The following is a 22,996-nucleotide window of genomic DNA, read 5'->3' on the forward strand; positions in this document are numbered from 1 at the left end:
TAAAACATGTCTCAGTTTATAATTACTAATAAATAAAAATAAAAATTTTATTTATAAAAAAAATTTTATTACATAAAATAAATAAATTTATACATAAAATGAATAAATTAAAATATGGATAAAATTGAACTCTGAGTACTTGAGAACACTTATAGATTAATAATGAATATAGCTAATAAAAATTCTTAATATGCACTTTATGTTTGCGAAAGCAAATTCGTATATCTTTAGCAAGTCTGCCTTCGGGGATCACAAAGTAAACATGTATGGCATGCGCTTACCTGAGGCTGTCAAAACCCAAGACCAGTTTAACTAAAATAGCTACGTGTTTGTAGATAAGCTAAATAGCCTATTTTCGAAAATTAATTAGAAATTATTTTAAAACGACTAGATAAATTGCTTTATTGCTAGTACAGAAAATTTATAACAAAATTCAAGATCCGACACTCGTGCGCGTTTGAAGGGTAATCACATTGTAAAATATTAAAAGATGACAAAGTAAATCTTGTGAGGCAAATACGCCAGCAACAAAGGATTATCCTTCGTGTGGGCGCCGGGAGAAAGATAAAATTTTCCTTCGCTAAGTCGATCATAAATTTTTCTTTCGGCGAAGAAGTGCGGGACCACTTAATACGACATGAGTTTTCGCCACATTCCATTGACTCAGTGATGTCGTTGTGTGAATTTTCGTTACTTCGTGCACCGTTGTAAATTCAGCCAACGTGTAACAAATCCGTGGATCCTTGACAGGCGCAACGTAAGCCGAATACCCAAGTTCGGTTATCATTTATCATGATCGTACGACAGGATGACTATTCTTCCTTGGCTATTTTCTCAAAAATAAAGATTATGCAAACGACAGTATTTTAATTAAAATAATCAGAAAATAAGATGTTAAAAAAAATCTTCGCAAAACAGATATTTATTATCTTGCTTTGTTTCATTAATGATAAATATAACGAAAAAAAAGATTTTAAAAATTCTAATTTAAATAAAAATTCTGATTGTACTCACATATTTTGTCTACCAAAATAAAATATTTCTGTTTTGCGAGAAACGCTTTGTAATTAAATAGTTTAAATATTTTATCATAAAATAATTTTGTAATAAATACCAATATAATTTATAAAATGTAAATGTATCAAATATAATTTATATATAAAAAGACTCTTATTAATAGCAGGAAAAGAAATGCGCCCGATTCGTTTCAGTATAATCTCTTTTCGGATACTGCGAATCTTTAATTTTGTATCTAATGAATGTAGCGCATTGTTGATTTCTGAGGAGGAAAAAGAGGTCAAGAAGTCGAAGGATTCGTGTCAACACGAACATCCTTTCAGACAGTAGTCATCCCTTCTCTTGAGATAAAAGTAGACATTTATACACGCAAAAACAAAAATCTTTGATAGAATTGAGTCACAAGTGTAAGCGAAACCATCGGGAGACACGAATTCTATTAAATAGAGGTCAATGTTTGATCTTCGATGATATATTCTGGGATGTAATCATCTTGCCTGCTATGGGGTTGCACCCATCGTTGCTCATGAAAGAACATTTACAAAAAATATAAGCTGATAAGAATATATATATATATATATATGCATATATGCTAAATAGCATATATACATATATCTTATATTTCTTATTGAATGTTCGAAAAACTTATTCCTTAAAATTAAATAGACATCATAATTTTTTTAAACGTTCCAATTAAATTGTCTTGCTAATGTTTTGATCGCCAAATTTGTGCCGAAATGGAATCTATTTAAAATTAACAGAGAAAGTAAACATTTTTATATCCTTGAAGTTAAATTTATGAGAATTTCAAGGTTTTAATTGCTTATGATTCAGGAAATCTTGTTGTCAAGAATGTATATTAATTAAGCAATTCTTCTCTTCAGAAGAATCTATGAATTGAAGAGTCGAAATCTTAGTTGAAAATTTTTCTATATGCTGTTGCAGTTTGAAAACACAAGAATTTTATAATCAAATTTATGACATTTTTTCAAAATTGTTATAACTTTGCGATACGCAAAGTTTCGCCAGTCGTAATTGGATATTAGCGTATTTAATGTCGTAAAATCATCTTTGGAGGAAACGCAAAAACAAATCTGTTTCTATATGTTAATGTCAAATATTTTTATAGCTCGAACTAATCCTTAGAAGGAATTTGCGCGTTAATTACGTTCGATTCTTATCATCATTTTAATTTCGCGCACAAAATCTGCAAAGAAAACATCAGTTTGAGTCCTCTATCTACTTCTTGCAGGATTTCTTGCCGATTTCTGCCGATAAAGCAGAATTTGGATTCAAATGATCTTCTCATAATTTGAAAAACATGTTATAATAAAAACGAATAAAATTGAATACGTCATATTGGAAAGGATCTACAAGTCTTCCCTTTCTCTTTAGAAATTGAGTATTAACGATACTAATATAGCAATCATGATTGTATTCATCATTTCTGAGGCTGGATGTTAATGATCATAAGAACTCAAAGAGTGAGTGAAAGGACCATAGATCGCGCCACGAATAAAAACATTACGATTCACATATAATAAGTTTGCATATTTTGCAAATAAATTCGTAGAAAAATGAAAATTGCAATTTCTAAAATACAATTTATAAAATATTTATATTTTGACGAAGATGTGATTAAATAATAAATCCGCCAAATATGTTTCCTATATAGTAGATCCTATTGATTTTTCTTCTCTTTAGAATCTTAGAAACTATTGAAACAAAATTAAGTACCTAATTTTATACATTGAGTTAGGAAAATCGAACTTTATCTCTGTTCCAATTTAAAAGCAGATTTCCTCTTTCTCCTTTCTCTCTCTCTCTCTCTCTCTCTCTCTCTCTCTCTCTCTCTCTCTTCTTTCTCTCTCTTTCTATCTTTTTATTTTTTATTTCTGATTGTAACATCTATTATTATCTTTTATTTTATTTTTATTTATTTTCATTGTTATCTTTTCATTTATATTATTTTTCTTATTTTACGATATTTTTTTCTTTGAACGGTTTCGTTTAATTACTGCGCGCGCGCATATGTGTATGTGTGAAAGAGACAGAGATAGAGCTTGTTATAGAATAATAATAAATGCTTTATTTATTCATTTCTCTCTCTCTCTCTCTCTCTCTCTCTTTCTCCATCAAATTATCAAGATTTTCTCGTTTTGCATTTAGCAATAAGTACGTCCTGCGGTTTAAAGGTATCACAGGTGCCAAAATATTTCGATAAAGAAAGATCTCACGACGATCTGACTTACCGCAAACGCAACTTTATGTCCTGCATATCAGTAATTTCGCGAGGTATCATTTTTCATCGTGATCCTCTCGCCGCGTGGGCACAGGCTGAATACGCACACCGAACATGTCTATCTGCCGTGAAGTATAAGGTGATAAATTGTTATCGAGCCCGCCGTTCGCGGCTCTTTAATCATCCGACTGCGTAATAATCCGTTGAAACAACTCAAGTGAGTTTGGTTCATCTGCCGCGCCGTGAAAGTAAAAATGCTGTGCTGTAGTATTTGGGTTAACGAAATGACCTCTCCGCGATCCGCAGTATAAAATAATGATATACCTTATTCCATTATGAAGAACAAGCGAAACAAAACCTCCGAGCATTAATATATTAATAATTTATAATAGATATTGTAATATATTAATAATACATGATAATTGTATTAATTTTTATAAGTAAATGTCATTATATTGCAACCAATTGTTCTAGGAGGTGATTCGATCGTAAATTTGAATCTGCTTTCCTCAGAGGTAAAAGTTAATTACTTTAATTGTTATTATTTAAAAATAATTTAATTTTGTGTGGTATGAATAATTTAATTTATAAATAGTATGAAATTTATTCTGACTTATAAAGCTTATCATACTTTTTATAAAGGAAAAATTCATATGTAATTACTATTAAATTTTGAGTTACGTATTTTTACCCGATTTTATATGTATTCTCATAGATATCATATTAAATAAGAATATGCATTTGCAAATTTTTATTTATTTTTCTTAATATAAATTTTTCTATATTATATAGTGTACATTATTATCTATTATTATTATAGTCACAAGATGATGGATTTTGTTTTATATGTAAGAAATTAATTATTTTATTTAATTAAATTCTTGTTCTCTTTCAGCAAAATTTATGAAGTGCGTATTCTTTATCCATCTTCCTTCTATTCTTATGATCACCTGCAATTATTCTTCGGAGGTGATTTGTCTGTTAACTTTAATTTGCTCATCTCGCGGTTTAACATTGAATGATCTGTCTGCGCGAAGGATAGTGTACGTGGCTGTTGTTTATTCGATGATCTTGAAATGCGATGAGCAATCAATACTGAAGTATATTAAGATAGTTGCTCATCTCGTCGTTCATTTGCGTCACAATCTGCGGAGCTGCTGGGATGATTACGAGTATGGTGACTTAATTTAACGAGCATATGTATCCACATCTTGAAATTCGGCAAAGAGAAGACTAACGAGGACGCAAAAGCGGATACTGACGCGCAATTAATTTGGAAATTAGAAATTCATGTGTACGCACGTTTAATTTCATTGCGAAATACATTGCGAGGCGTAAGGGGAAGAAGAGGAGAAGATGAAAGAGGAGAGGATAAGAAAATGGAGATAAGGACGTCGCAGTGGATCTATCGAGATTCTATTATGATGCAAAGTCTAACATCTTTGGCTTGAAATGATGACCTTCAGTCATTTGACGGCTTGTATGTTTCAGAATTAAATGAAAATTACATGATCGTAATTGTAAAAGCGTCAGAGTAGAGATTGAGATTGAGATTGGATTGGGATTTAACCAATCAAAAGAAAGAAAACCAATTTTAAGTTTAGTGAACTTTACTTTGATTTGTTGAATTTCAATCTATTCTCAATCTCTAGTTTGATCACGGCTTTACATAACTAAATCTCTCGGCAATTTGTATGTGGAATAAATATCTACCAACACCGTGCGCGATGATTTTCACATTAAATAATAGTGATTAAAAATGTTAGATAAATCTGTTGGAATACGAATTCTTTACCGATTCAGTTTAGTAACTTGTCCAGTTGTGATACGCGGTTATCCTTCAATTTGAATATCTTTTTTCTTTATTTGTTTTTTTTTACAGCAAATGTAAAAAATATATTCGTACAAGAGAGATATATTTAAAAAACTTTGTGTTTATTAATTATTAAAAAGATTTTATTAATTTATAATAAATTAATTATAAATTACTTAATCATTTAATTAATTAATATCATTAATTATTTAATTTAATGATAATTTAATAAAAATAAATTAATTATTTACAGATCAATTCTAAGCAGAATTATAATACTCATAACATGTTTTCGTAAAATTTATAAGAATTTACTTTATTTAATATCTTTACAGCTCCTTGCTAACCGTAAGATTTACGAGAAATCGTAAATATTTACAAATGATCGTACGTCTTACGATACATACGAATGGAATTACATCAACCATAAAAAATTCTTATAAGTTTTACAAGATTTTGCTTAAAATTGATTCATTAGTTTAAAAATATCCTCCATCTGTAATTGTGCGCGCGCGCGTGTGTGTATGTGTGTGTGTGTGTGTGTGTGAATCTCTCTTCAATTTTTATTAAATAAAGTTTTTAACATTTAAGTTACAAAATTATTTGATAATATAATAGAAATGTTAAATAGTAATTTTAACTTTTTCCACCTTTTTTTTTAAATCTAAAAGAGAGTAAAGAAACTTTGGCTGGATAAAAAATTGTAAATGAAGAAATAAAAAAATATAATTACGGAAGATTAATTAGCAATTTCTTAACAAAAAATAAAATCCCTAAAAATTATATATCCTTAAAAATTATTTTACCAAAAAAGACGTGTAATTATTTTAATAATAATAATAATAATAATTTTAATAAAATGTGAAAAATTATATTATTTCGATACAAAAATTACTTATTTGTACAATTAAAAAATTTACTTTTAAAATTACAAACACAATTATTTTTACGAAACTTTTTTGTTTATATTAGAACGTACTCGTTGTTATAAAATATTAATTAATTTCATGTTTATAAATAATGAGTTTTTTAAAATAAAAATTGCTTTGTTTGAATACTTTTTATATTCACTATATAGGTATATACTTTCACATGTTTCTCGCAAAACAAGAATGACGCTTTTTTTTTTTTTCAAATACTAGGGCGCGTATGCTTTACCATGTAGGATACTTGTTGTATCCCGTGATGACCGTGATGCCCGCTTGATAATAATGACATCGTTCAATAACTTTTTTCACGATAACACGCGTGTTCACACGTGTCCGAAGGTTATGCGGTAGCTGCGGGCGATGTTACTCAAAACTGAAAGTTACCATCGCTAAATAATATTATTAAGTTTACGATACATCGGTATGCTTGTTGTAAATCTCCCGAGAAGAGTGTGTCCACAGATAACTTAACCGAGGTTTTTCCCAGATAATTTCTCTCAAACAATTACTGCGTAAATGCCCATTAAATGTAGACGGAGAAACGTTCTCCATCTTGTCATTATTTTATTTTAGCTTCTAGTTCCTTTTATCCTCCGTTTTTCCATCTTCACATTGTGTACTTTCCGTTGATTTACTTTTATCACACATTGCGTAGCGCGTGAGTTTAATTTATTACAAGATTGATATTGTCATTTTTTCTCTTTCTTCTTGCACACATAATATAATGTATGTATTATAATTTTTCAAATATTATACTACTAGCTAATTTTATTATTATATATGCATTTTTTTGCATATTAAAAATTCTTTGAATAGTTTGAATAATAATTCGTAATAGTAATAATATAACAGTAATGCAAATATAATTGGAAATAATCTGGAAATTTGAAGATATCGATAAAAGATGTTACATATTTCTGGAGAAAAATGTTAAACATAAACGATGAAAATATTTTTGAACTACTTGATTATTAATACTTTGAGTAGCAAAATATATGCATTTGACATATATACGCAGAGACATATGCCATTTACATTCGATAAGTTGCCATTTCTCGCTATGCCGGTTCTCATTTGCGAACCACTCGGTCATGAATTCAACTACTGGAATAAACGCCCGGAATAATGTCACTTGGCACAAATGCTTTATAAATTTTAAATATTATCTACTAGATCTCAGATGAGTTCGTGCCGTTGCGAATGGTTAGCAACGGTGGTTTGACAAATCTAATTTTTTACTTGAACGTTCTTTTATTTGAACCGCGAGGCTAATATGTGTAGACTGATATGCAAGGTTGTGGAAGTTACTTTATAAATTGTTTATAAGTTATTTTTTTATTAGGGATGCATTAAATATCTGGTATTCGATATTATCTGATACTTTTTCTACTATCCGGTCGGATAGTCGGATATAATTAATACCCAGCATCGTCATATTGAAAATTTGCATCATTATAATGTAGAATTTTATTCTTTTCAACTGGAAAACATTAAAATGTTATTGTTTATTATGAAAATTTTATTAATATTAAACTTTGAATTACTAAGCAACTGTGTTGAAACTGTATTGTACAAACGACCTGTTTCATAACCGGTCAACAATTATTGTGATTTTTTCTTTGCTTTTTATAATTTTTTATAATTTTGTAGAATTTGTATCAAATATTCGGTATCAAATATTCGGTAATTTTACAGTTTGTACATTTTAATAAGTACAATAAAGTGTATTTTATTTTTTATATTATATTTAATTTTTATATTACATTTTGCTCTCTAATTTTGTATTAGTTTTTGTACTCAATTTTTGTAACAAACATATGTAAAGTGATCTGAAAAATAATTTATAAGTAACTTATAAAATAACTTTCCCAACTGCTAATAAGTATATACCTACTTACGTGAGAAAATTAATTAGTTATTATTAATTACTTACGCAACGACAGACAGAGATGATTCGTAAGACATTAATTATTATTTTCGGAATTCCTGGCTTTAAAATTTCAAATCAAATTGGAATCGCGAGGCAATTTGTTAATATTATTTGTTAATATTATTTTGAAAGAAATATTGTGAAATATATACGAGAATAATTCTAGTAAATTTGAATGTGATGATTTGCATTGCAATTGATACATTACCATGCTATTTTTAACATGTTATATGAATACGTGGATCTTTCGATGTCACGATGGTCACGAGTTGTTCTGTTTTTTAGCATAGATGTATATCAATTTTTTTACATTCCAATGATGCATTCACAGTTGCATTTTATTGGACAAAAAGAAACTCTGTTATGGCTTCATCTATTTTTAATGGCAGTTACGGTATTTTTTAGATATCGTTTTTTATTTAGCCAGTTTTAAATATGTCATGTGTGAATAAGAAACATATTTTTTTAGATCAAATGCATTTCCAGAGAATACCAAATTATATTTTATTAATGATTAAATCAATAATAGTTATAACAGTCAAGGGATTATTTATAAAAAAAATCACATATCATATTGTATATAAAGTTTCTATTTTAAAAGTGTGTGTGTGTGTGTGTGTGTGTGTGTGTGTGTGTGTGTGTGTGTGTGTGTGTAAGCACATTTTCTATTTTAAATATACAACAGAATACAATACAGAAATATTCTCATAAATATCGTTAAAGCTTTTAAAAAAATATTATTCCGAAATTCTGTTTTGACATTAATTAAAAATAAGCGGAAAACGATTCGTTTTAAACATTTTTCCAATATATTCTAAAATTAGAAATTAAAATTATCTCTAATTTTGTGTTATATTAGGACTGCTGAGCTAAAATTTATTTTTGCTAGAAAAATTTAAAAATACATAATAATAGTTATAATAATCAAAAGGACTTCGTATACATATACGTATAATGCTAGAAGTTTTTATGATTTTTTGTGAATGCAATTTCATTCCTCAGCCAGAAAAAATCAGATATATCTATATTAAAAAAATATATTAAAAAATATATTTAAAAAGTTAGATATCTAACTATTAAAATTATATATGAAATTATGAATTATATGTGTATATATTCGTCTAAAAATACTTTCTTAAGATAGATATATATTGGCAGTATATAGATGCATAAAAATTTAAAAAAAAGAATGTACATGAATAGTTTTACGAAAAAGAAAATATAATATATTCATTTTTCCAATATAATAGAGATATTATATAAAAATTGCACTCAACACCTGCATTTTATATACAATAGTTTTTAAAAATATGACTAACATAAAAATAAAATCAAGTTATTTGATTGCTATCTTTTTTTGTAGAATAATATCTTTTGACAAATCTGTTTTACATTGTGTTTTAGTTTGACATTTTTTAAAATTTATGCATTATGATACTCGTATTGATCGTTCTTTATTATTGCATATTTAGAATGACAATTTATGCAGGTTTCAACCATAATTTTTAGCTTGGAACTGATAAAGTATACGCTATTTTTTTCCATAATAACAGGATTATTTAGTTTTTATTCTAAGCGAGTTCATCTTTTTTGCTAAATTGAGATGACGACCTTTGCGATTTTAGGAATACGTATGACTTTAAGTTTAAAAACTTCCCGAGAAGACCAGATCTTTTACAAATATGTGTGTGCGCGTGCGTGCGCGCGACTCATTCGCAAAATTTGGATGTATGCTACGACTTATTCAAGTGGGAGAATAAACAAGGGTACCGGGAGGATAGAGGGGGCTAATAAAGTATCACCAGAAAGTCCCCGAATGTTCAGAGGATATATAAAGCGGAAGATGTGCAAAAGATGTTAAGTCAGTGCATGACAAGCTTCTGAGTGACAGCTGGAAAACAAAATATCTTTCTTTCAATATGAATCTATTGGTGAGTTTGAGTTTTTGTGCGAATAAAATACTTTACGTAACGCAGTGGTACAATGATTTTATAGATGATTGATTTCAAATTTGCAATATTTTTGTAATTTGAGTGCCTTTGTACAATAAATCAATTAAAATGTTTATTTTGGTTAATCAGTGCGAAGTTCTTTTAATTTAAATATGTAATCGAGGATCTTTGTTATATTAAATTAATTAAATTATTAAATTATTTAATTTTTATTGCTCACAAACGATATAAGTTTAAATTTTTCAATTAAGTAGTAAATAAGGATAAGCGTTTAATAAATATTACAACATTTTACATTATAATTAATATAATAAATATAATATATTCATTTATTTTCTATATTTTTATTTTATAAAACATTTGTTTTTCTTCTAACATAAAATAGTATTAAAATCTCTAATCGAGGTGTCAATTTTATGTAGAATTAATATATGTTATTGTAATACCGGATATTATAAATTGTTTAGATAAAGATAAGTATTTTCTTATTAAATCGTGCATTATTTAAGATGAAAATAGTTAATATTGATAATATCTTTGCTCTTTCAATACTCTTTTTAAAAAAACTTATTCTAATATAAAAATAAAGTCGAAATGTATAATATATCTTATCGAAAAGTATATAATTGGATTAATTAAAAAAACTACTAAAACGAATAGTGTATAATTCGATTTAATTGATTTTGCAATTATTTCCAATTTTTTTTGTGAGTCCAATAATATTCTTCCATAAAAATTGCATGATTCTTTGTCCTTTTAGGTAACCGCTTTGTGTGTCCTCGTGACAGTGGCAATCGCCGCCCCCGTTGACAACGCCAGCCCAATCCCCATCGTCAAGCAAGCCTTGGACGGACCCAATCCCGATGGATCCTACAATTACAATTACGAGACTGGTAACGGTATTCAGGTTCAGGAGGAGGGTCATCTTAACAACGTTGGTACCGACAACGAAGCCCTGGAGGTACATGGTAGCTACAGCTTTACTGATGCCGATGGTCAAACCTACCAAATCTCGTACATAGCCAACGAGAATGGATTCCAGCCAGAAGGTGCTCACTTGCCGACCGCGCCTCCGGTACCACCTCAAATTCTAAGGGCTCTTCAGTACATCGCCGAACACCCCGAGGAGAACGAGAAGCATTAAAGGATTCTGAAAAAGGCTCTATGACGGAAGAATGATAGAATTGGTGAATCAAAAGCGAATTTCGTGGAGATGAGACGATTAGAAGAAGCCTTATGTAAAACCGAATCGTGATTGTAACGAGGATTGACGAGTATTCGATCCCGACTATATAGACTAGCAACAGACTCGGCTCTTCGCGTCGTGATTATTTTTGTATTTATATGCGCCTGTATGATTAGAACAAATTTTTTGTATAATATTTGTATATGAACATAATCTTGATGATATGTTGTAAATAAATTTCATCGCAGTGCAAGTCTTGTTGATATTTATTGGAGAAGAGATGAATAATACTCGGTTCATCAATCACATTAACAATATTTTTAAGAATATTTTTAACGAGAAGAGCATTAGTGAAACGCCTACAAAGTTATGAAAAGTGAAAAGCAATGCAAAAATTTCTTTGTGCAAATGTATTGTAATTCTTCTCAAGAATTTCTTTTATGATCCATAGCTTTATAGGAATATAACGCAAAACAACAGTCTCTCGATAATGAATAGTGACAATAATTAACGTCTCTATCATGAATATTAATTACATCCTTTGACATTTTCGCGTTACGTCAAAATAAAAATGTTAAGTATAATACTATAGAAGAGATGGCAATAAGTTAATTTGCACGATGCAAGTTGTTTCATTATTTAAATGATCAAGGACAAAATTTACATGAATTATGATAATGCGTATATAAAAAATGAATAAATGCAATCTATTGCTTTCGTTGAATAACTTAGGAATAATGTATATGGTTGCAAACTAAAAAAAAAATTGCGCTACTTTATATTAAGCTTCAAACCTCTCAGAAATGAGTAATATGTCAGATTATAGAGCAAAGTATACATTAAAATTGCATAAGTATCAACTGCTACAACAGTTGTAAATCAGGATTACAACCTCACCTCTCGATGTAACATATAAGGTACATTATTTTGCTATTTATGCTTTCGGAATGCTTTCAATCGACTGATGATTTTTATTATATAAATAAATATACTTCTAGATTCTTTTTTATCTATATCTCTTCGTCCTACAAGATTTATTTCTGTGTCAAGAACATATCTTCATGGTGACTGCGATAAGAAGCAAATGCTGCATATCTTTCGGTGTTAACATATAATCTAGACATATAAATAAAATACCATACCGTACCATGTTTATGTTGTAAGAGTAACGGTGAAAGAAAAGACATTGTCAGAGCAGAAGATGATATTATGGTACTCCAGTTACATTTTACACAATAATTTTGTTAATAATCAATATTTAAATTAAAAATTTGACAATTACATTTGTTAAGATATTGTCGAATCGATTCTGAAACTTAAAGTTACGAAATATTTATTATTTAGGGTACTATTACAATAATAAAAATGTGGCGATACATTGTATAATGACTCGAAGAAAAAAATAAGTGGTAATGTAGCCTTCCATAAAAATAGCTTTAAAATATTAATTTTGTTTAAAAAACAGTATTTGATTACAAAATTAACAAAAAAGTAAAACATTTTAAATGTAAAATGTATGTACATATATACATTCACATAATTTCTGGATATAAGCTGTACTAAAAATCTCAGTATTAAAAATAATACACGTAGTATAATAGACTAATAGTAGACCTATAGACTAACAATAGAGTTACAATTGATTATTAAATAATTATTTTGATATGAAAACCTCCAAAAAGAACTCAATACATGAATAATCAATACTCATAAAAGGCCATATTAGCAAAATGCTATTGTTTAAATTTACATAAATCAAAATATATACAGTCAAATAAAATGTTAAATAGCAAATAACACACTCAAAAATACATATATTCATGTGATAATACGCTCAAGTTTACAAAAAATGTGGAAATAGATGTAATTAAATGCTAAAATGTACCTCAGAAACGTTTCAAAATATTTGAACGTAAAAATGCATTATAATAAGTGCTGGCTATTGAGTATTGGTATATTAGCGTCATGGTGTAACGGAGTTACTGAACAAATAATTCCATAAGTAAGTCATTAAGATATAATAGCGATATATAATAGCGATATTAAGAGAGACTACAATATATACATTGACCATAATACCACCTTCTCTTCTACTGCATACGTAAATATGATGCCCATACTGTAAATTGCTGGCCTCACTTGGTATCTAAGATATGCCAAATATCTTGCTGAAAATGTACGGATATCTTTTAAAGATGTAAACAATATATATTTATTAGCCTTGACAACTTTGATGAGCAACCGAGCAAGTAAGATGCGACATCTTTAAAGTTTAAAATATTAAAACTACTTTCCGTAATGCGCGTATTTGAGAATCTAAAACTATTTAATTTTTAATAATTTATATTTCTATTATTATTATCTACAAACTGAAATACAATTCTTACAATTCTACGCAACGAGCCCAAAATGGGCGAAGTTCTTTGTTCGTCGAAACTTAACATTTTGAAAAAAGGCAGGTACGTGTAAAAAAATGAAGCACATTTATCAAATAATCTCAGTGTATACTCACTTATTTATGCCATTGTTTATACACGCTTGAATGTTACATCTCAGATGTAGATCATTCACTTCAATTGTAGATGACAACGGCAAAGGCAAATGTGCTATATCATATGTGTAACAAAAAGAAGAGATTTATCTCTTTATATATTGAAACGTTTTACCACCTGATTATGAGATCATGCGCAAACTACAAGAAAGCATATGAGAGTCACTATTATTGAGTCACTATTATTGATAGAATCACCCCTCGGTTAACACGGGAATGTAGAGAAAGGATAAATTCTCGCCAAAATTTGTCTCCATCGACAATATAACCTTCGAAAATTTCTATAAAAGTACAAATTTTTATTGGAAGCGTATTATCTATGTGAAGCAACAGGAAGGACAGGTAATTTTGGATGAACTTAACGGTAACTTTGTGCAAGCACACGCATTCAGTTTCGTTTATTTGAAGATAATCGAAATTGACGATTGTCGCTGCGGAGGACCGCATTCTGCGTCGGATTGTTCTTCTCGATCGGTTCCGGGGTCGTGGGTTGCTTGGCGATCCACTCAAGAGCACGCTGAATCGCCGGCGGGATCGGTGGCGGGGTAGGGATGTGGCTGCCAGATACCTGGGTGCCAAATTCATCGGCGGTCCAGCTCATGGCGATAGGAGTTCCATCCGGCGCATTATATTGCACGGAGCCCTGAATGAGTTGCGTCTCGTCGGAAGTGCCAGCATACTTGCGGCTGCCACTCTCTCGTTGAAGTATGCCGTCCTCGGTCTCGTAAGAGAATGAATAATGACCGCGAGTGTCACCGAGATCATGTGAGTAGCTCACGATCTTTTTCGGTTCCTGGAAGTATTGACCGTGAACGAGCCCGAAAAGGGCCGCTACCAACTGAAACGAAGAAATGGAATTATTATCTGTTTTTCTTATACTAATATAAAATTTCTGAAAGATTTACAATAATTTGCATTAGTCCTTCGATAATTTTTCTCTTTTATATAATGGATCGTTATCTTGGCTAATTTTTTGTCACTTTTACAAAAATTATTAAGTGATTCTTACATGTATTTTAATATCTTTAAAAAATATTTGTTAAAAAAGATTGGGATTTGTAAGATTATTATTAAAAAAAAAGAAAAGGATAATCATTATTTAGTTAGGTGCGCCTAATATTTTAAAGGAAAGAAATATACAGGAATGCTCCAATCGTGTGTTACAGTAATTTTTGAAAGCGTAGATATATATTTTTGCGAATTTTAAAATTGCAGCATTAATTATTTTTATTAAAATTTATAATGTCTGAAGACTCGCTCGTAAAATAAGAGATTAATTTGCAAATTATGCATTCAATGGGTTTTTGCAGTTTCTTGCACGGTGATTTTATTTCTCATTTATTGTAAAAGTAGAATAAATTTATTTTCAAATTTTTTTTTAATTTGCATCAGTTTATATCCGCTCCGTTCTGTTAGACTCACGATATTTCAAAATTAAGATTCGCACAATTATAAAACTGTGAAGCTTGTGAAAATGATGATTCTATTTGATTAATGATTCCTCGGATGCGCTATAAGTATTGTCGCTGAATTAATTACATCATCCTTGTAAATGAATAACGGATATGGTGTTGTTTTCAGGATGAGGCGATACCGGGCGTCCTTCTCAGCAAAGGACTTGTGCTCGTCACTGTCGAGTGCTAAACACACTGACTTTCCGTGACGAACATTTATGATCACATTAAATTCACTTTTATGTAGACTTTTCTTGAAAGTGTAAAGACTGCATAAAATAATTGATAAACATGGCTTGCGTTATTTTGTGAATATTTTAAATTCGCGCATGGATTAATCATAATCGAAATGATTTCATTCGAGCTAAACGAAAGATCAACGCGATTAAGAAAAATCGGGACATGCTGTCCATCTCGAGGAGATACTTGCGATGTTAGTGTACGACAAGAGTGTGGAATATCAATGCATGACTACACGCAAAGTGCTTTAATCATGTTCGTAAAGCCATCGAAGATACCTTTCCTCGCGAAAGGTCAAGACAAAATGAATGTATTGGTAGGTAGGTCACGATTGCGATCGGTAAGGGGAACAAGAGGGTACCTGTGTGCTAATGATGTCGTATTACATTACCCACGATCGAACGTAGCTTTTTCCCATAGTCGCAGTCTTCGATTAACATCCGGTGACCGAGACCGATTCGTTTTGTGCCGGTTTAGACAGTGCGTTCCCGTCATATAACTACCATTCACTGTACAATGTGAACAACTGCGTTCAATGTAAATGAATACATTCCCTTTATACGATGACTCATAATCTCATAATATTAATATTATTAATAATTATTATTAATTATATTTAATAATGTTATTATAATTTAAATTCAATTAAAAAGTCAAATAACAATAATATATTACATTAAAGTTTTTGTTATGTAAATTATATTAATATTTTTTTAAATAATTTTTTTAATATTAAAAAAAATTCTTAATTTATATTTTAGTATTTCGTATTTTTGACATTTTATCACAACTTTCATTTACTCAAGACGCTTTTATACATTAATACATTAATTTATACATTTATACATTAATATAGAATCAATTCATGTACAATAATATATAATCAATTCATATAGAAAACTGACCAGATTTGATGATAACACATTATATATCAACAATAATATCGCCAGGAGGTATCGAACAGATGTCTCGGATTAGTTAGCCAATTTGTGCTTTCTACAGGGAAAGTGGACAATTAGAAAATATGTAAGCGTATGCAAATTAACGGCTCGTTCGTCATGGTCTGCGTTAGTCATCATCGATGCAAGACGCGCGCGACAATATTGCCAGTATGTGAGCTTTACAGATTTAATGAGTTATGTAATTTAAATAGATTATGCAACATCATAATGGATGTTTCGCGCCGCGTAACTTTCATACGATGATGAATAGCTCTACCATATACGCACATAACATTAAATCATACACGGCTGTTCATAAATATGTACGGGCGATCAACTTCGACTTCGCGATTTAGAGAATTCAATGATTGGACGTGTTTATTGTTATGGAAATTAAATGCATGGAGTGTGATTAATACGGAAATATATGTGAAAATTGAACGTGTTCTCCATTTTTTCTGCGAAAGACTGTCGCAAGGAGAAATTATTGCGCGCATTTTTATCGATGCGTTTTTTTAATCGGAAAATTTATCGTAGTTGTACGATAAAATAACAAAAATAGACCGACATAAATAAACGGCTTTTAAACAAAATAAATAAAATGCATTGTTTAATAGTGCCAATTTCAAACGTATAGATTAGTGATGACAAAATGAATACGAGGTAATCTATGTCAAAGTTTAATGTAACGATTAATGTTACACACACACACACACACACACACACACACACACACACACACACACACACACATATATCATATCTATATGCAATTTATGTGTATTTTCCCGTGACCTAAATAAAACCTCGTAAAACTACAAAAATGCAGTGGTACGTCATACTTCATCTGTGTTACATATAAAAGCTTTTTCTTCGAAACACAATACCTTTAAAATTACAACTTATATTCATGCATATGTTATATTAGTTTCATGCATAAAAACATTATTATATCTTTTTCTCAGTTTTGATCATGGGTACGACCACAAACTGTATCATTTATATTTGGCAAAGAGAAGAAATAAATATTAACTTTTCTCTTCATTTTTTTAATATTTTTTTAATATTATTTCTTAATATTGATTTTTTTGTTTATTTTTTGTCCGCTATATTTACCGCAAATTCAATAAATCACTGCATTATAGCAAAATCCAAAATTTAATTGTCGGAAACGAATTACGCGAGATTTGTCGCATTTTAATCTAAATTATAATTATTAACATATAATATTATTAATATTAATAATAATTATTGTATTATTAATATTATTAATAATATTAATATTATGAGATTATAAAATTATCACATCAAGGGATAGCTAAAATCTGTTTCATGCAAGATCCCAGAAAGACTTCGAAGAGGAGCAGACTTACCAGGATACGCATGTTGTCTGCTCGATGATGATCGCGCGTTTATACGATTGCAGTACGCGTGGTCGAAAAAAAAAAAAAATGAAAAGCGTCCTGAGCCTTCACTCAATGAGTGTAGCGCGTTTAAGCGGAATAGATGATAAGAAAAAGATGAGCACCACGAGCAAGCGGTCACATGTAGAGCTCGCCTCTCCTGATGGTTGCCGGCGTGAAGTTCGCGAGCAACTCTTGGACCGTTGGGGGCACAGCCGACCTTTATACTGGCGCAGTCACGATGCGGAGACGTTAGCTTTTACATAACCTGGGAAAGTTTATTTCGGCTCGACCGTCCGTATTGCTCCCTCTAAGAATTCATAGAATCGAGAGCATACCGTATGATAATGACACTCTCTAGGATGCACGGGTCATCGCCGTGATACGGCGTGTGGTCACCCAGCTGCGCGTACCTGCGGAGAGACCACCCGCAGGCACCAACGCGGTGTGACGCGTGTCCATCTATATATACGCGTGCAATTACGCTCCGACCTGAAAATTTTCCTGCTCGGCCGTAACGATAGTTCGGCGACGGTCCATACGGCTTGCAGTTTTCGCCTTTACGTAATGACATATATGAGGCGACCGCCTTGCGCAACCTACAGACTCGAACTCGAGAACGGCGACTTCTCCTTTTCGATTGCCGCCAGCGGCTCGATACAATCTCGCGGAACCATCGCTTGAGGGAGAAAGAAAAAAAGGGTAAAAAGAGAATGACTGAACGAAGTCGAGAGAAAAAGAAAAAGAGAGAGAAATAAGGTTTATTACTGTTTTAGATACTCTGTATATTCTAGAGCAAGCTTTCCAAGAATAATATAAGAGTAATTGAGAGAAAATGTACAAAGAAAATAATACAGAATATATAAGGAAAATAATAATATAAATAAAGAAAATAATAAAGAAAATAAACGAAAATAAAATTAAAAAGCGACAATAAAAGATATGATACAAACAGAAAAAAAAGAGCATAATCAAAGAGACAAGAGAGAGAGAGAGAGAGAGAGAGAGAGAGAGAGAGGGAGGGGAGAATTATGAACGTAAATTCATAACGTTTCGTTCCTGAGATAAGATTAATTAATGTCTATCGGATAAAACCAAATGTACAATTGAAAAGTACAGGCAATAGAAATATCAATTGCTATCAGTGTATAAATTGAAAAAATAAATTGAAATCTGTTATTCTTTCTAATTTCTCTACTTTTTCATTAAACTTAACTTAAGATGATTTGACGGATCAGTGAATAATTTAACGAGGGATTCTTTAACTGTTTTATTTATTGAGACAACTATATATACTCTCGAAATTCTTTGGAGTACATAGAATCTCAGTTTAAAAAATAAAAATTGTGCTAATTTTAAAAAAGACTGGTCCAATTTTCAATCTTTAAAAATGAGATTTTATTCTTCAGAGTAACAATTTACCTTAAACATTTTAGAAACTAACGTAACAGGTCGAAAAACTATTCGTATCGTTTTTTGCTATGTCTGTAGATTTCACAGGAAAGATCTCCTGAAGCAATTGAAAAATATATCACATTGAAATATGAAAAAAAAACATTAGAGTGTTTTTTTATGTTATGTGACATAAGTATTGTATTGCGCCTCACGGAAATGTCGAGACAATCTTTATTATCACATAAATGAGATGTAAAAATCTCGGAATAGAAATCTCTATTTTTCGATAAATCGCAGCGTCAGAGAGATGGGCGCGTTCGCGAGCTTAGACAATGACTAGAGAGATTATTCGACAGGAAATATTCCACGTGGGCTTTAATGTCAAATGCAAACGAACGCGTGCGATGTTCCATCGTAAAAGGCTTCTTATGTGCTACGATTCAAAAAGTTGAATTGGTCTTCAGATTTTTAATGTATGCAAATTGAATAACGCAAATACCTTCTGATGCAATCCAAATTATCGCAAGTTCATTTTTTATTTTACTGTTCAAAATTTCTTAATCCTTCATACTATACCATGAGAATGATACATTTGAGTATAGCATATCCAATTAATTTGATTGCTTATAACTCCTATTATATAATTGAACGTATTGAAAAAAATTTTTTATTAAAATGCTAGACGTTAAAGAATAGTAAATATATGTATGTATAATATATCTTAATTAATAAAAAAGCTAAGCAAAAAATATAGGAAATTTAGAAAAAAACATTGGAAAGAAAGGTCTGCCATAGTGACATTGAAGGGTTTAAGAATTTCCAATAACATTACAGCGAGGGTTTTGTTATGCAATCAATGATTATGTTGTCATAACTGACTGACGCAAATGTAAACGCGATAAATCACTGAAATTCCAATCATGCAATTTATTTTCCGAGCGCACAGATATTTTCTCTCTTCAAGTGCGAAGGAGGCAAAGGTTATGCTCAATAGTACCTATCACTTAACCTTAGGGTAATGACACCGACGTCTCAAGCACTCGTTACCCGGTTTTCCGTGGGAATTGAATCCACAGACAACCGCCAGGCTTGGTCCTTGGCCCAATGATCCCAGTAACGTATGGTAGCGTGTGCTGCAAATGCACATATAAACAAAGATATTACACGATAATAAATGTTTATCGCGTAAAAGGAATCACAGTGAAAGGAAATTAACTGAATGGAATGGAACTTAACTGGGGTGTGAGCCAAATGAGAAAACCACCTAAGATCGGTCGCAATTTCGTTACTTTTTTAAATGTACGGGTTTATAATTCATATAGATTTTATGAACTTTCAAATGGCTTTTATTTGGTTAAACAATAAAAATTATTTGCACAAGATGTTGTATTCTATAAATATATTGTTATTAAATATAATTATTGTAAATAAATCATTGTCTTAGACTTACAAAATGATTAAATTGCATAGACAAATTTATAATTGAATGTTCAATTTAAGTTTACTGTTAAATTCATACAACGTAAAATTTCTTAATATTCAATTTTACTTATTTTTAATTATTTGTATAAGTCACCATTGATTCTATCCAATATATTGTTAATTTGACTAAATGGAGTTAAACATCTTAATTAAAAAAATATATATATATTAATTATGCAAATTTAATTTATTATTTACTTTAATTGTAAATGCATAAAGTAATATGGATATGATATCTATTAAACAATTACATTAAAAATTAACCTCCCTTAACTAACCTAAAGAAATAGATTGATTTCGATATATATAGTTCGATATATATAAGTTAAAAATAAGATGATATTATTTAACATTGCTTCTTTAATATTTAACAGTGTTGAAGCTAAAAAATCATTTTATCTTTTTTTCTCGAAAGTTTAAAGTATATTATAACTTTTTTTATTTCAAAATTTTCTTTTATATCTTCTTTATAAACATTATTTTAAAAAGTACCTTATTTATAAGAACAAATCAGAGATAACATACTATTAATAATATAAATAATAAATAAACTAATAGTCTAATTTTTAACTAATAGTCATATTAACTAATAGTCATATTTTAAAATAATTTTTTATTATATATGCTTTTTTATTATATATGCTTTTTTTTAAAGACTATTAGAATAAAATTAAAATAACGTATTTTGATAAAATAAATTAAAAAGTAAATTAAAACATAAACAATATAGTTTCATGTCGCCGTACCGTCTGCGTATTCAGTAAAATATAAGTTGACGCTCGCTTTGTGCAAGCTTAAAGTCACCGAAGTAGATACGGTTGCTACTGAACAGGCGAAAACCAATTATTTCACTTATCTATAAGATGAAACTAGCAGCTGTATAAATTCTGATTATTGTATTGTATACATACATATATACTATACATGTACAATAATAATTTAGAGTATCATTAAGTATAAGCGAAGTATTGTATTTAACTTTTAATAATATATATATAATTTGAAAGAAATCCAATGCTTGATAAGGTAATCAAGTCTTAGAAACATTCATTGCTCAATCAACATCTGAAAATTCTCTGTGTGTGTGTGTATGTGTGTGTGGGTGCGCGCGTGTGTGTGTGTGTGTGTGTGTGTATCTAATAGAATCTCTTTCAATTAACTTTCTATCAGATTTATAGACAGATAAGCAGATATCAGTGCTATTTTAATGATGGGTAAACCGCTTCGGAACTTCAGACTTGAGAAAGCGACCTTGTGCCGAGAAGAAAATGTGAGGCTATCAATCGTCTACATTAAAAGTTGGTCAATCATTGGTGTTAACAGTGATGCGATATCATTCTCAATCAAATACACGAAGTGCAAAATTCTAGATATTTTAAGTTTTTATTTGTAACAGAAAATCATAAAATAAAATTTCAACTTAATTAATTATGCAAGAATAGAAAAATAAAATTTTTTTGTAATTAATATACGAATGTATTACACGTACTTCTCTTTTGAATAAAAGGAAAAAATAAAAAAATTTTTCTATATTGTACTTCAAAAGTAATACAAAAATTGAAGCTGCTATTTAAAATCTGAATAAAAAATTATTTCAATAAGAAATAGATATGTTCTTAAGAAATAATTTAAAATAAAATTTAAAAAATTATCATTTAAACTACAAAATTGTATCGTTAAATATAAATATTGCATCATTTCATATGTTTACGACATTCATTCTTATACGGAAAAAATGGATAAATTTCCAATTCCAGTCATTTTTACAGTCACTTTTAGCAGAGATTATACATCTGATGCATCTTTAAATCCTAATATCGATAACAATGAATATTTATTTCATTTACTAACTTGAAATTTGGATGTCAATCTTTTTTCTCTCCGCAGTTGTTATCACGTCTTTCCTACTCTGATCATTTTGCTAATAAGTATTCGCTCTTTGATCCCAGAATCTGAGAAAACTGAATCATTCACAACTCGATCTATCTATTCATCTTCCTCTCTGATGGCATGACCGAGCATACGTTGATACCTCCCCCTACATGACCTCGCTAAATAGTCGTCGAGGCGCTGACCATGAGAGAGGTGGGCACGCATCCAGAGGAGGATATCAGCGACCTCCCCCCCCAGAACCAGCCGAGTAGTTGTACGCGAATCATACGATTCGGACTCGAGTCTCTCAACTATGCACGCGTCGTGAATCACGCACGTACAACGGCGCTGACGTCGCGGTGTGAGTATCACACGGTGTGTGGTGTGTGTGCATACTGTGCACGCGATATACGTGCGTGCCATGCACGCGTGTATGTATGTGTGTCACGAATCGCGGGCAATCGCGAGTCGCGACGCACAGGCGTACACATGAACCCGGATCGCCGTGAAACGCGGGTTCACGGCGGTGTTGTCACTTCACGGCCCGAAAGCGATCGCTTCGAAGCGATTGTGTATTTTGATCGTGCGA

General features: G+C 30.4%; 1 protein-coding gene and 1 pseudogene across 1 annotated transcript; one reads left to right on the plus strand and one right to left on the minus strand.

The window, feature by feature from the left end:
• Positions 1 to 9,804: 9,804 nt before the first annotated feature.
• Positions 9,805 to 11,230, plus strand: LOC108687954 (larval cuticle protein 8-like). Its single transcript, XM_018193998.1, has 2 exons — positions 9,805 to 9,862; positions 10,644 to 11,230. The coding sequence occupies exons 1-2, from the start codon at positions 9,851 to 9,853 to the stop codon at positions 11,025 to 11,027; spliced, it is 396 nt and encodes a 131-aa protein (XP_018049487.1). The 5' UTR covers positions 9,805 to 9,850; the 3' UTR covers positions 11,028 to 11,230.
• A 2,322-nt stretch (positions 11,231 to 13,552) lies between these two features.
• Positions 13,553 to 18,335, minus strand: LOC108687952 (annotated as a pseudogene).
• Between the last annotated feature and the right edge of the window lie 4,661 nt (positions 18,336 to 22,996).

Source organism: Atta colombica, unplaced genomic scaffold, assembly GCF_001594045.1.
Source record: "Atta colombica isolate Treedump-2 unplaced genomic scaffold, Acol1.0 scaffold222, whole genome shotgun sequence".
NCBI lineage: Eukaryota > Metazoa > Arthropoda > Insecta > Hymenoptera > Formicidae > Atta > Atta colombica.